The 15,697-nt window shown below is 42.1% G+C and overlaps 1 protein-coding gene across 1 annotated transcript in view; it reads right to left on the bottom strand.

The window, feature by feature from the left end:
- The window catches only part of HYDIN (HYDIN axonemal central pair apparatus protein), a 336,144-nt gene that overhangs the window by 152,372 nt on the left and 168,075 nt on the right, over nt 1–15,697 (bottom strand). Inside the window, 1 exon segment of the mRNA XM_058528225.1 lies at nt 10,434–10,747. Coding sequence (XP_058384208.1) covers nt 10,434–10,747 — 314 coding nt within the window.

Genomic DNA, 15,697 nt, shown 5'->3' with positions numbered 1-15,697 from the left:
TCTTTAGCAAATCGTTGAATAGAAATGCAACTTTGTCTTGTTTTTGATTTTAAAGGAAATTATTTTAGCATTTTATCGTTTTCTCAAGTTATCCTTGATCAGATTAAGAAATTTTCCCATGAACAATTGTTTAGTTTTATTGAATGGTTTTTCCTTAATCCATTGAGATGATCATATGGTTTTTCTTCTTTACTGTGGTAATGTGGTATATTAAATTATTAGATTTTCTAATGTTGAACCAACTTTACATTCTAGGAATAAATTCAACTTGGTAATGATATCCTATCTTTTTATCCTTTGCTGAATTCAGTTTGCTAGTATCTTGGTGGATATTTTACATTTATATTTTTGAATTAATGAGTGAGAATGACCTGAAATATTTATGTCTCTGACTTGGCTTAATGGGTTTTGGTATGAAGATTAAATTAGTTTCACAAAATGAGTTGGGTAATATTTTCTCTTTTATTTTTCTCTAAAAGTATTGTATAAATTTGGAATTATTTGTTCTTTTAGTGTGTGGAAGAATTTGCCTTTATCTATCAGGACTTAGTGATTTATTATAGAAAGATTTGAAACTATTCAACTTCTTCAATGATTGATTATAAGACCATTTGGATTTGTTTTTTTTTTTTTTGAGTCAGTTTTGCTAAATTGTATTTTTCTAAGAATTTGTCCCTTTTGTCCAAGTTCTCAAATTTTTACCATAAAGTTGTTCATAAAAGTCTCATCTTTTTAATATGTGCTGCAACTATAGTTATGTCACTTTTTTATTCCTAATAAAGGTTATGTCTTTTTTTTCTTGGTCAGTCTTACGTGAACTTGTCAATTTTATTAGTCTCTTCAAATAGCCAACTCCTGGCTTTGTTGATTCTTTGTATTTTATGTTAATTTTCCCTTTCCTTAATTTCTGGTCATATATTCAGCATTTCCTTCTGTCTACTCTCTTTGGCTTTATTTTTTTATTTTTATTTATTTTTTTGCTGAGGAAGATTCGCCCTAAGCTAACATCTGCTGCCAATCTTCCTTTTTTTTTTGGTATGTAAGCTGCCACTACAGCATGGCCACTGACAGACAAGTGGTGTAGGTCTGTGCCCAGGAACTGAACCTGGACCGCCAAAGTGGAGCACACCAAACTTAACCACTAGGCCACCAGGGCTGGCCCTCTTTGGCTTGCTTTATTTATTTATTTACCCAACTTTTAATGTTGTGAATGTTTAACTCAATTTTCAGCATCTCTTCTTTGATCACATAAGCATCTAAGGTAGGGTTTTTGCATGGCAGTACTATTGACATTTTGAACCAGATAATTCTTTGTTGTTGGCGGCTGTCTTGTGTATTAAAAAATATTTAGCAGCATCCCTGGCCTCTACCCACCAGATGCCAGTAGCTCCCCCCAACTGTGATAATAATAATAATAATAATAATTAAAAAATCTCCAGACATTGTCAAATATCCCCTGGGAGTCAAAATCGCCTTCAGTTGAGAACCACTGATTTAAGGCTACAAATTTTCATTTAAGTACACTTTGGCTTCATCACGACTAGTTTATTTTCCTCATCATTCAATCTAAGTATTTTCTAATTTTCATTGTGATTTTTTTCACCCATAGGTTATTCAGAAGTGTATTTTTTTTTTAAATTTTTTGTTTATTGCTGTAACATTGGTTTATAACATTGTATAAATTTCAGGTGTACTTTAAAACATCTAAGCCTATGTTTTTGTTTACTTGTTCGTTTTTAAATATCTATTTGTTATTGATTTATAACAACAGATTTGTTGAGATTTGCTTTAAGCCCTAGCATATGGTAATTTTTCATAAATATTTCATAGAGCTGGAAGATTGTTTTTTCTTAGTGCAGTGTTCTACATATATCAATTATATCAAGCCTGTTGTGTGCAAACTGTCTGCAGTAGCGCTGTCCAATAGAACTTTCTGTATTGATGAAAATGTTCTATATCCGTGCTGTTCAATACAGTAGACATTAGCAACATGTGCTTATCAAGCACTTGAAATGTGGCTAGTGTGACTAAGGAACTGCATGTTTAATTTCAAAAAATTTACATTTAAATAGCTACATGAGGTTTGTGGCTACTGTATTGGACAGAACAAGCTATATAGTCTTGCTGATTTTTTTGCCTGCTTGAGAGAGTGTTATTAAAGGTAGTAGATTTATCTATTTCTGCTTGTGGTCCTGTATTTGCTTTATGTATTCTGAAGTTATGTTTTTAGATGCATAGAGTTTGGAATAATTATATCTTTCTGGTGAACTGAACTTTTTAAATGACCTAGTAACCTTCTTGATTTCCAGTAATGCCTTTTTGTTTTTAAGTCTATTTTATCTGATATTGCATAGCTTCCCCAGAACTCCCTTAGAACTTGTCTGTTATATCTTTCCCCACCCTTTTACATTACTGTGTCCTTATTTTAGGTGTGTCTTTTAAAAATAGCATAATTATGAATAAAATCCAGAAGTACAATCTTTTTCTTAGCTAGTTTTATTTACCTTGAGTTCAATTATAAATATATTTGGATTTATTTTATTACATTATTCTGTACTTTTTATTTATATAACTCTTTCTCTGTATCTTTTCCATGTAACCCCTTCCTCTACTTTTTGATTTACTTTGGATTGATTATATTTTTCCCCTTCACTTAATTTTTTTCCTCTTCTAATTATGTACTTTTACTTCTTTTCTTTAGTTAAACATATCAATGTCTAAAATTTACCTTTTCCCTCTTCTCGAGCAACTCAAGGACCTTAAAATCTTTAACTCTAATTTTTCCCCTTCTGTCCTGAATAGTATTTTAGTCCTATATTGATATTATTTTAATCCTACAGATTATATATTATTGTTATTATTTTATAGTTAATGGTAGTTTAAATTTACCTGTAATGTACCATTTTGTTAGTTCAGAAATCCTTCTTGCATCTCAGACATTATGTCTGGGATAATTTTCCTTCTTCCTTAAGTATATCCAGTAGAAGTTCCTTTAATGAGTCTGTTCTTTTAATGGGTCTGTTGATAATGACCTCTTGTGGTTTCTGTTAGTCTAAGGATAGTTGTTTCTGCTGACTCTGGTTTACGGTAGCTTATGTCACTCTCTTACTTAAAACCCTCCCATGGCTCTTCACTACGTTTTGAAAAAAAATCAACCTCCTCAGCAAGGCCTAGAAGGCCCTACCTGACCCAGCCCTGTAGAATTTTCCAGTCATATCGCTACCTCTCTCCCTGACTCATGGGCTTCTGCTACTGTGGCCTTTTCACTCTTCAAATGTTTACTCATATCTTTACTGATTTTAACTTTTTTTCATTGAAGATTGTTATGGGCTGAACCGTTTCCCCTTGAAATACATATGTTGAAGTCCTAACCCCTAGTACTTCTGCCCTGCTGCTAAGGGAATAGTCTTAGGTCACCTGCCGCTCAACCTTCAGCCACACACGCCTCAGAACAGCAGGTCGTGTAACACTCTGAGCTGGTGAGGGAGGCCACAGAGGTTCTGGTTAAGACTCTCGCCCCTCGTCCCTTTGGGCCCAGGGCTCCCCTTCTTAATCTCACCTAGATTAATCCTTTGGGAGTGCTGTCTACCTCTTGCCAGTTTATGAGGGAGGGGGCTAGCCCCCATCTGCACTGGGTTCATTCTTCGCGCTGTGAAATTGTCCTTCTAGCTCAGACACAGGAGGGGGGAGTCAGGAAAGAAAGGGGGCGGGAGGGGCAGAAGAGCTGGATGTGGCAGTTTGCCCAAGGCCAGCAGTGGCCACGTCTGTTTCCTCTTTTTGACCCCTTTTGCTCCCTCATCAGAGCTACTTTCCCTCTAGCCTCAGGGCTCCATGTTTGCTTTTTTCTCTTATCCAAACTGCTCTGCAAGGAAAAGAAAAAACATGAGTGCAGAAGCTTAAAGGGTTCAGAGAGGTGCAGGGCCTGTGGGGAAGAGAGGAGGATATTTATGGACAGCGACAGACACCTGCGGCCCAGACCCTGTGGGGTCTCCACGTGTCCTGAAATGGCTTCAGACTGATTTCAGGAGACAAAGTCTCAAAGCTGCCTCTGGGATACCGCTTCTCAAACATAGCCCAGGGTTAGGATGACAGGGGTACTGATCCACTCAGCGTCCTCGATAAAGGAATGGCTATGACAGCTGGCATTTACTGAGCATGTATTATGTGATAGGCACAGTTTCAAGAGCTCTGCAGGTAGGGGCTGATTCGGTCTTCACCACTTCCGAATGTGGGAGGCGCCATTATCATTCCTCTCATTTCAGATGAGGAAGCCAAAGCTCAGGGAGGCTCAGACACCCGCCAAGGTCACACGGGGCAGGTGGCCGAGCATGAGACTGCCTTAGAGGCCAGGCTCTTGGCCAGCACACTGAGCAGCCCGGGACACTGGGGTGTAAGGATACCCAGTGCTTGCCCCATTGGATTCAATAAAGCTATTTTTATTTTGAAAGAAAAATAAAAAACCATGTGTCCCCTTACACATTTTTATTTTCTTGGTTGGGCCCTTAGGCAAAGCAAGGGCCTGCCCTTGATCATGGATCTGGGTGTGCCTGGCTGCAGGGAGGAGTGGTGGGGAGGACAGGGAGGCACTGTGGGCACGGCTTTCCTGACCACACACGGGCCGTGACCTGCTAAGGCCTGGCTTCAGCCTTGATGAATGTGGCTTGGTGCAGGAAAAGGATTTTCTACCCTTTGTCAGAAGGAAAAGGGGTCTGGGTCCATCATCTCAGTGTCTAAGGACCCTATAGCTCCAACACTTTAGGATCCTGGGAGTGCTTCGCTTAGCAGCACTTAATACGGAGGAATGAAGGAGAGGAAGGGACCCTACAAGAACCTGAAAACAGCCACCAATTTCAGATTTTCTTTCATATCTTGCAGACATAGGCATTTTATAGACATATCTCATTTAATCCTCATAACAACTCTTCTAGGATTCTCCATTATCCCCATCTTACAGGTGAGTAAGCCAGGGTACAGGTCACATGGCCAGGAGGACAGAGCCTGATTTTAATCAGCTATGTCCGATTCCACAGCCTGAAACCTCAACTACCACTAATATATCTTAGAAAAGTCTATCTTAGAAAAGTTCCACTTTCAAGGCAACAGAAATTGAGGGATGACGAAGAGATAGATGGAAGCATCCAGAAAATAAGGCTTCCTCCACCCCCTCCTCCATCCCTTCCACCCTTCTCTTCCAATCACAATATTGAACAACTGACACTTATCACAGAAAAATCAATGTGAGAACAATACATGTTCCTTTGCTGCAGGAGTGGGCTCTCTTAGGCCCTCGTATTCAATTTATTTATAATCTGATTTGGAAATGAAAAGGCAAAGCTGTCCTCGGAGACCGCTCGGCACACGTGTTCTAAGTTCTAGCATCGCCTCAGCTTTGCTGCTCTGAGCCTGGGCAGAGACGCGAGCTGAGCGAGGGTCCGTGTTGGCTCTCTCTGGCGTCTTAGAAGTAAAGGCTGCTTCAAGTGTGGGCTTCCCTGGGCTCCTCTTTCACCCAGATGCCGTGAAGCATCATGTTCTCATCCAGCTGAGCAGTCAGGCTGAAGAGACAGACCCAATAAAAGGCACGTCCCTGCAGTGCTGGCTATGCCTGCGTGCATACTCAGCCCTCATATTTCATCCCGGCTTCCACATTATATGTGTATGTGTGGGCAGCACAGACTGTCATCTACCAAAGTCAGTCTAAAGCCTGTCATACACATGAACTCACATGGATGAGCATGTTCCTAAGCTGATGACTGGCTTTTCCTCTTGCGGAGTGCTTCTTTAGCATGTTTGACCATTTCACGTCTCTCTTTGTTCTTATATGTGACGTGACGGCCAACTTGGAAAGAATATATATGCTCAAACAAGAGAGATGCTTTAAATGTATGAGTCAGAATTGCCTACAAAATCACACACGTGCACACACACACGTGCACACACACAGTAGATGTACGTGTGCTGTGACAGGCAGGAATGCTGACAGTGTCTAGGCATCCTCATACTCCGCCTAATAAAAGAAAAGGAAAACCCTCTTTTATGCTTTTGTTTCTTTTACTAACAGTAAGGCTTAGAAGAATTCTAATTGGAAAAGAAAGGTTAGTGTTGGTATATCTCATAAAAGTGTCCTTTAGCCAATGAGTGGCTTATGTTTTTCAGATGGCCCCCGTTGACAGAGCCTATCTGGAGGGCAAGTGGCATTTTTTTTTTTTGCTACTCAAGGTGACATTTATGTCCTGAACCTTTCCGTTTGGGAGGTGCCAGGAAGCTGACAGAAAAGACTCTTAAACCAGTTATGAAACGATTCTCCTCTCCGTACAGACAGCAGTGGAAGCAGGGGGAGCAGCTGACTGATTAAACAATACCCTTTAGGACTAACTCCGTGCTAAAGACCGTGCTGGGCACTGGGATGCAGAGGCAACAGGAAAGACATGCTCCCTGGCCTCAAGGGGATTAAGAGCCAGCTGGGAAGTTGGACTGAGCCATAAGTACAGGTGCGAGGAGTCCCCACGGAGATGGGCTACCAGTGCTGATGACAGGGGCTCTCATCTAGGGAAGCGTCTCGGGGAAGGCTTCCCTGGGGAAGGACATTTAAGCTGACACTTGATGAGGGAGCAGGGGCTGCTAGGTGAGGAGTGGGGAGAGCTTGAGCAGAGAGAGTGCAGTTAGACAGGAAGGGCACCAGGCAGGCAAGAGGCTGGCGTGGTCGGTAAACAGAAAGAAGGTCCGAGTGGCGAGGGGAGAGGGAAGTGAGAAGAAACTGGGAAGAACGCAGGGACCCACACCTGCCAAGCAGAACACAGGAAGTCTTTCGTATTTTATCCTAAGAAGCACGAGTGTCATTAAAAGCTGAAAACTGGGGCAGTGCCATGCCTGTCACTTGGCTACTGAGTGGATGACGGACCTGTGGCACATGAGTGGAAGCAGAGACCAGTTAGGGGCTGTCACAAGGGTCCAGGCAAGAGGTGATGGTGACTTGAACTAGGGTAACAACAGCGGAAATGGGAATGAGAGGTTTTTAGAAGGCGGAGTTAGTAGAACTTGGCTACGGATTTGATGGAGTGGGGGGTTAGGGAGAGGAAGGAATCTGGATGTCTCCCAGGACAGTGATGTCATTTACTGGGACGAGGGCCCTGGAGGAGAGGTGAGAGGGGCAGGGGGAGAGCCCGAGTTTAATGCGGGGCATGTTGGACATGAGTCACCTGGGAGACATCCAAGAGGAGACACCAAGAAGGTGACGCGGAGCCAGCCCTGATGGCCTAGCAGTTAAAGTTCTGCGCTCTCCGCTTTGGCAGCCAGGGTTTTGTTCCTGGGTGCAGAACCACACCACTCGTCTGTCAGTAGCCATGCTGTGGCAGCGGCTCACACAGAAGAATCAGAAGAGCTTACAACTATACACAACTATGTACTGGGGCTTTGGCGGAGGAAAAGGAAGAAAAAAAGGAGGAAGATTGGCAACAGATGTTAGCTTAGGGCGAATCTTACCCTGCAAAAAAAAAAAAAGAAGGTGATGTACTTGGAACTCAGCAGAGGGGTCTGGGTGGAGAGACACATTCGGAAGCCTCAGCAACAGGGGCTAACTGAAGCTGTGGCATGGCTGCAATTGCCGGGAAGAACAGAGGGCCCAGGAGGGAACCCTGCTAACCCTGCTCCTCCTACTCCAGTGGAGTTGTTGCTGGCCGAGAGCTGAGAAGGAGTAGTCAGTCGAGGGGATGAGAGGAAAAGCAGGAGTGTCTGGTGTTATTCAAGCAAGAAAGGAACGTGTTTTGGGAAGGAGGGATTGGGCAACTGTGCTGAATGCTGCTAAGATTTATCTTTCTGAAAAAACCTGTCACTCGCTTGATTACAAATCTCACTACCGCCTCCAAGAAAGAGTCTGAACTCCTTATCATGGAATACCAGGCCTCTCATGCACTACTGCCAATCTACCTCCCCAGACTCGTCTCCCCTGACTTCTCCCCCACTAGTGAAGTCTGCGCTGTGGCCGTGCTGACGTTCCCTCTGACGACACTGGAACGTGCGTGTCATTTGTCTCTCCAGCCTTCATTCTCTTATATGTCAGTTTTTGTCCGGAGATCTGCCCTCTCTCACCTCCTTCAGTCCATGTGGTTCTGAGGTCACCATTGCAGCCCTTGGTGCGGGGCATGTGGCCAGGCCAAGGCTGATCAGTGCTTTGCCCTCCCCTGAGAGTGACCAGTTAGGAGAGGACAGGAAATGTAGTCAGAGTCAATCTCATGGAAGTTCTGGAACAAAGGCTCATGTTCCTTTCCAACAGCTCAGAATCTGCAAGGACGTGGCCCCAGGAGTGCTGGCAGCTATTTGGGGACCATGGGAGAAAAGCTGATCTGAGAACTCAGCTAACACATGAAAGAGCAGAGCTGAGACACAGACTCAGGCCTCTGGGACATTGTTTGAGTCTTTGCTTTAAGCCAGGCCAGAAGCCAGAATGAATCTGGACTTTTGAACTGTGGGGACCAGTGAATGTGCTTTCCTTTTTCTTTTTGCTTAGGGTCAGGTTTACTGTCACTTGCAACAGAATCCATGAATCCTAACTAACACATACATGCTATTCCTCTTACCGAGAATGTTTCCCTGCTTCTCTGTCTGGAAGATTTAGCTGTGCTTCTCCGTGCAGCCTTCTCCGACCCCTCCGAGCAGTCATCCCTGCTCTATCCTTCCTCAGAGCCCGGCATTATCATGTGTCCACTGTGGTTTACACATCTGCTTCCCCAGCAGCCTCTGGCCAAGAACCATGTCTCATTCACTTCTGTATCCTGACGCCTCATACATTATCTGGTGCACATGAGTCACTTACTGAATGTTTTCTGAATGAATGAATGAATGAATGAATGAATTATAAGCAGAGGCTCAATATCAAGATATAGGAAGATACTTGCGAAAGGAAAAAAATGGTTAAATAAATGCTTAAACCAAAGAAAAATTAAGTGTATCATCTCCGGTACTGGCCAAGTACATTTTAAAAATGTCAATAATTTAATTATGGAAATGGCCTCTCAAAAATAAAAAATAAATAAAGCATGTCCCTTGTTCCCAGACGGAGTAAACTCATTTAGCTGTGCTACATCAGAATAACTTCGCAGAATCTGGTATTCGAAGCTCAGCAGAGCAGCTTGGCTGATTTTTCCATAATTATTTTAAATGTTCACCATCTCCAGAATTTCATCCCAAACCTTAACAGTCCTGGGCCCCTAATGAGCAAGCTCCATGGCTCAGGCCCAGGCCCAGCTTCAGTGCTATGCTGGGTCATCCTTAGATGTCTACGGAAGACATCCAGAGCAAGCCGTTGTTACCGTGGTAACAAGCGCGGAAAGGAAAGGGTGGCTGTCATATACGAGATGAGGATCGTGTACAGGAATCACGACAAGCCAAGGAAACAACACGAGGCTTCCTCAGGTAAGAATGGCCACTCAACATTTAGGTGCTGAAAACTGAGCTGTCAAAACATCCAATAAGTAAGTATGCAGAAGCCCATTCATTCTGGTCACCGAGGCTTTTGACCCAGATGAAGATGTTGCTGGGGCCTGACTAAAACAGGCTGTTTATTTATTTTTTTAAAGGAATGTTTTCCAAATTAAGTTTGGATTTAGCTTCTAATTGAATTTAAATTTAATTGAACAGGAAAGACACCTGTAAACACAAATATTGTGAATGCAGCTTTTCCCTTTTGGCACTCACCGCCTCCCACTATTTTGTACGTACATATATACACGTATGTCTGTATATATACATCTCTGGGCCAGAATGGATCCCACTGAAACATGCAGAACAGGCAACACGGAGCTCAGTGCTGCACACACTCAGTGTGTATTGTCCTATGCCATTCACACTTTGGGTATGAAATGCTTATTAAGAAAACTCTACAAAGACTTTCTTTTTTAGTGACAAATTTCTAATGATCCAACCACTAGATTCAAATTAAAGCAGGCTTATGGATTGGTGCTTGTAAAGATGTTTTATCTGCCTTTCTTGTTTGGAAATCTAGGATAGACCATGATTTTAGGCTCCTTGTTACTTCTGTCAATAATTAGTTGTCAGAACTGAAAGTATTCATGAAAAACCAGTACACAGAATACAGGAAACCCAGTGCAAAGCCCAACGTGAAAACAAACGAAGAGCAGAGAGGGGCCGGCCTGGTGGCGCAAGCAGTTAAGTGCCCATGCTCTGCTGCGGCGGCCCGGGGTTCATGGGTTCGGATGTCGGGTGCGCACCGACGCACTGCTTGTTAAGCCATGCTGTGGCGGCGTCCCATATAAAGTGGAGGAAGATGGGCACGGATGTCAGCCCAGAGCCAATCTTCCTCAGCAAAAAGAGGGGGATTGGCATCGGATGTCACCTCAGGGCTGATCTTCCTCACACACAAAAAAATGAAGAGCAGAGAGGAGCTCTGTGGGGTTGCCAGAGCCATCTGATGGTGGTACCTTATCTGATTTTCCTTGTCATCCACGAGGAAGAACCAGCGGAACTTCACAACCAAGGGGCTGCAGTTGGTCATTGTAATGTACCGGATGACCTCAGTATCGTTCAGGATACAGCCAAAATCCAGCTCCATGGTCTCAAAGCTGAGGTTGGGGTAATGCACTTCTCCACGCAGGTTCAGGCTGTCTACCTGGGGGTGCTCCATGTACTTGATTGCTAGAATTTCTTCTGCCACCCAGTTGTTTAAATCATTTCTGTAGGAAGGGTCAAACTTGACCAGCAGGTTTTTTTCTCCTCCAATCTCCAGTTTAATAGGCTACAAACAAGATAATGGGGAATTACCAACCTTTGTACTATGTGTCTCCAACCTGATACAGGAAACAGGACAACCAAAGTTATTTATATGTATTTATGTACATACACACATACAGATACACACATACACACATACAGATTAGTATGAAATATATACATATCCACACTTTATTTATCCATAATTATGTATTTAGAATTATACATAATTAAACAGCTAGTACATCTATATTAATATGTATATCTATCCATATTTATCGATATCTATAGATATTTATATATATGCATACACATATATTTTATTAGTTGAAAATGAAAGCAAGGAAAATCTGGAAAGGAATTATTCGAAGGAAGAGATTTTGATAAGCATTATGAGGTTATAAGGACTGAGGAGTTGTAAAAGGGAAAATCTATAATGGATAACTATTATAAAATATTCTTAACCAAAAATAAATTAGATGGTAAAATGCTCTTCCTAGACAGGTGGGGAAAGTTCTTTGCTTAAGAAATGTTTAAAAAGGCTTTCTAAAGCACTGGAGGTGGGGTTGTGAAGAGAGTGACCCAGAAAGGGATGGATTAGGTAATTTAATTTCTTTTCTAATGTCTGCGACGCTAACTCTTAAGCATAGTGTTATCCACATTCCGAGGTTTCCTATTCAACTTCAAATGGCACTCCAGAGCTGTACAGAGTTTGTTCGGTAGATTTTGTTTGTTCTTTTCTCTTTTTGATTCAAATCCCCATGTGTTCCTTGATGCTGAGGCCACAGTAACACCTTCCCATAGAAAGCCTGGCTACGAGTTGGCTTTTTTAGGAATTGCTCATTTCCCACATTTAATCGGCATGAATGCCACCTCCTGGTTTTGCAGAAAGGGCCCAGGGCAGTTGGGAGGAATGCATACAGGAATGAATCAGTTTACAGATTCTCTCTGCACTGAGTTTTAAGGGTCAGGTATTTGTGCACTTCAGTGACGTGATTAGATGGTTTCAGTTGATAAAGCCAGTCACCTGATTCAAGAGTCAGAGAGGGTAATGACTCTTCGGGTGGCTAATCCCATCTGAGAGCCTAGCTGACCACTTGGCGCAGGTGGCTGGACACAATTTAGAACCCATTTTTGTAGACCATGGCATCTGTGGCACTGATGTCACAGTGCTTGGTGTTTAATATCTATGAAGATCGAATTAAACAATTTTTTTCCAGGGGAATGACTTTGTTGTTCTGTGGAAATGATGCATATCCACAGCATTTTACATTATATACAAAAGCACAAAGGAGAAATTAGAAACTCATTGAAAATTTCACCATATATTATTTTTCAGAGTTCACATTTGGTAAACATTAGTCCAGACAGGACGGATGGATAAATAAAAATTCACAAAAATGGAATTGGACTATATTATTAAAAAAATCATGCTTGAATTTCTTCTAAAACAAACCTGAAATAAATTTTCTTATACAAAAGATGTTAATCCTAAGATCATGGACTCTGGAACCAGGCTGCTTGGGTTCAAATCCTGGCTCTGCCAGTTACTAGCTCTATGAACTTGGGCAAAGTTGCTCGGCCTTCCTAGCCTTCAGTTTCTCCAACTGTAAAACAGGGGCACTAATAGTACCGACCTCTTTTTAAGAGGATGAAATGAGTTCAGACGTATTCAGAGCAGTGCCTGGCACATAGTGTATGGTATATAGATGCCAATTATTACTATTATCCCTTTAAAATCAAGAGAAAAGACAGTTCAATATTAAGCAGTTTCAACTTGAGCCACTGACACTCAGCTGTAAAAGGCGATGGAATAGCACCTATGCTTCCCACACACATCCAAGTTTTTATTGGCTATAGTGCTAATTTTAAAAAGCTGAGGTTTAAAACATTCTGTTCTGAAATCATAACCGTCAAAGTTGTTTAGGCTCAGTTCTATAGTTAAACGGACTCAGTGTTTCCTACCAGTCTTTTCCTCACAGTTGTTTTCATTCCCGAGTGCCTTATTTGGTTCTTCTCATGAATGGTTTTATTTCATTGGCAAGTTGGTTTTTCAACAAGGGTGCATGAGTGCTGTATTCACTGATTCCTCGCATTCTGAGAGTGTCTGCCTGTTACCTTCAGACTCAAGGGACAATTTGGCTGGTTATAAAATTTTGGGGTCATCCTTTCTTTCCCTCAAAACTCTGTAGCCATTGCTCCGTTGTCATCTGGCATTGAGCGTTATTGTGGAGAAGCTCAAGGTTAGTCTAAAGTCTTCCCTTGATGGGTCTCTTCTGCTTAGATGCCACAGAATTCTTTGGTTCTCAATAAGACCAGTCACTTCACTAAGATATGTCTGCCTGTTGAATATTCTATATCATTTTGTCCCAGGACAAGATGTGGCCTTATTTTTAAAAATCTTTAGAAATATATTTCATTTTTATTTTTAACTAGATAGGACAATGAAAAGCACATCACCTTTCTGCCCATCTCCCCACCTCTTACCCAAGCCTTCCCTTCCCCTGAGGTACCAAGAATACAAGTGTCTTGTCTATCCTTGTGGAGGTATTATATGGATATAAAAGCACATTCATATATGTTTTCTTTTATTTTTTACACACTTAATAGCATACTATGCACTCTTGTTCTGCATTTGCTTTTTTCACTGGACGATGACTCATCAGTGCTTTTGGAGCTGCCTCATTCTTTTTAACAGCTGCATTTTCTTCCATCATATAATTCTGCCATCATTTATTTAACCAATGTCCTATTGACAGATATTGGCTCCCAGCCTTTTGCTCTTATAATCAATGTCACATGAATATCCTGTATATATGTCATCTTGTATATTGTGTCTATGTCTATAAGATAAATTCCTAGGAGTGGAATAACTAGGTCAAAGAGTACGGGCATTTAAAATTTTGATAGCTATTGCCACACTGCCTTCCAATGAACACTTCCCTGACACTGTAGGGGAGGGCCTGTTTCCATATGCCCTTCTTGCTCTTTACCAATCTGATAGGGAAAAAAAATGTGTCATAGTAATTTTATTTGCATTTCTTCTAATATGATTAAACTTGAGCGTATTTTCATATATTTAAGAGCCATTTTATTTTTCTTGCTGTGAATTTTCTGTTCATTTCCTTTGGCTATTTTTCTATTGGGTTGTTGGTATTTTTCTTGTTGATTTGTAGAAGCTATTTTTTAAACTATATGTATGCTTTTATTGAAGTTATACATGCAACTAATAGAAAAGATCAAACTGTACTACAAGAGTTATTACAAGAAACACTAGTTCCTGACCCACCCTGGCATCCAACAATCCGGAGGGCACCATTTCTCAATTCTTGTAGTGGGGCTGGTCTGCAGAACAGTTTCCTTCAGCAGAGAGCGGAAGATCAGGTGGTGGACACACCCCAGATACCAGAGATCATTCTGGGATGTCGACACTGACACTAGAAACATTAAATTTCCCAAACATTTTGAGTAACTTCTCTGGGGAAGAGCACTTATCTTTATGTCTTGGGATAAAAGGCAGCTGCCCATGTTTTTTGCGTGGGGTCGGGTGTGACAGCTGTCTGGTGCACATGGAATCTCTCTATTTTCAGCGCTCTGCTCACACTTGTTGCCTCTTGAGTCCAGGCTACTTGGGATGAATAACCCTCGCATCTTTGAAGCCCTATTGGAGAATTTTCTAGGCTGCAGGTTTTGTGCCTTTTTGTCAGCCCACTCTATCCTCATTCTAGCTTGTAGAATTTGTTTAAATCTCTCATTATTTGGTTATACCCATCCTCTGCCCCCTTTATTTTATTGCTCTGGGCTTCTTTCCTTTTGAACATTTCTACTTTTATCTTATTAAGGTTTCAGGAGGGACAAGAGTGGGTCTAATCTACCACCCAGACTGAGAAAGCTACTCACGTCTGAATTTTCATTTTCTCATCCATTTGATTCCCTCTGCTCTGTGAGTTCACTCTTCATCTCCTCTTTGAACCCTGGTATCTTGTAGCTCATCTTTTTAGAGTCAGGTCATGTCATCTGTAACTTCTTTGAGACTGTAGAGAACTACGTTTGTACTTGTGGTCTTCTTCCTGGTGTGGGTTCCCTTAGAGCAAGTTTTCACCTGCCTCTTGCTTATGATAATTTCCCTCTTTTATTTCTCTGTTCAAAGATCCTAGCTGGTTTTTCCCAGCTCGTGCTTGAATGAGACTCACTAAAGAATGGGTGGGGAGGGGCAGGGGAGGGAGGCAGTGCAGTTTACAGCCACTAGTTGGGTACTGTCTGCAACACCCTCTCACCAAGTGGCTCTGGCCCCCATCTCCCCCAAAGACCCATCTCTCTGAGTATGGCTCACAGCAAATCTCCTTAAGTCATGGGCTCCCTCTTCTGAGATTTCACGATTGCTGCCTGCCCTCCCTTCCTCATTTATACCACTTTCCCATTGGCTGTCTCCCTAGACTGGGAGGCTGAACACAATGGTGTGTGGATCTGGTTTCTCCTTCAATCCTCATTTCCTACAGCTCTGCAGTGCCACTTGTCCCATGGCCCAGCTGTTCCCACTGGTGTCCTCATGCCCAGCAAAGGATCACCGGGATGATCTTGTAGGGATGCTTAGACAACACTGCATCCTGCCCCAGACTGGTGGCCCGGTGAGCTCACAGCCTCCTCCCTCCTCCTAGTTCCGATTTCTCCGTATCTGGAGATTGGCTGGCTGGTTTAGGGACTGGGCTTCGGCTACTTCCTCATTTCCTTGAGTATGGAGGTTTGGTCGGTTTTGAGGGAGGGGAATTAAAAGATCTTTACTATCATTAGTGGGAAGACACTGTTTTCAAAGGTCAGCTTCATTATAATGGGCAGGAATGAGAGGAATATCATAATGAGCCAGAGTTCTTACACCATTAACCATAGTTTTCCTACTGATTGATATTGGGATTTATGTATGATTCATTTTCAATTTTCTGTATTTTTTCCTCCTTGTTGCCTGGATTCTTTATAT

This window comes from Diceros bicornis, chromosome 32, assembly GCF_020826845.1.
Source record: "Diceros bicornis minor isolate mBicDic1 chromosome 32, mDicBic1.mat.cur, whole genome shotgun sequence".
Classification (NCBI taxonomy): Eukaryota; Metazoa; Chordata; class Mammalia; order Perissodactyla; family Rhinocerotidae; genus Diceros; species Diceros bicornis.
This window is presented reverse-complemented; position numbering and strand designations above follow the sequence as displayed.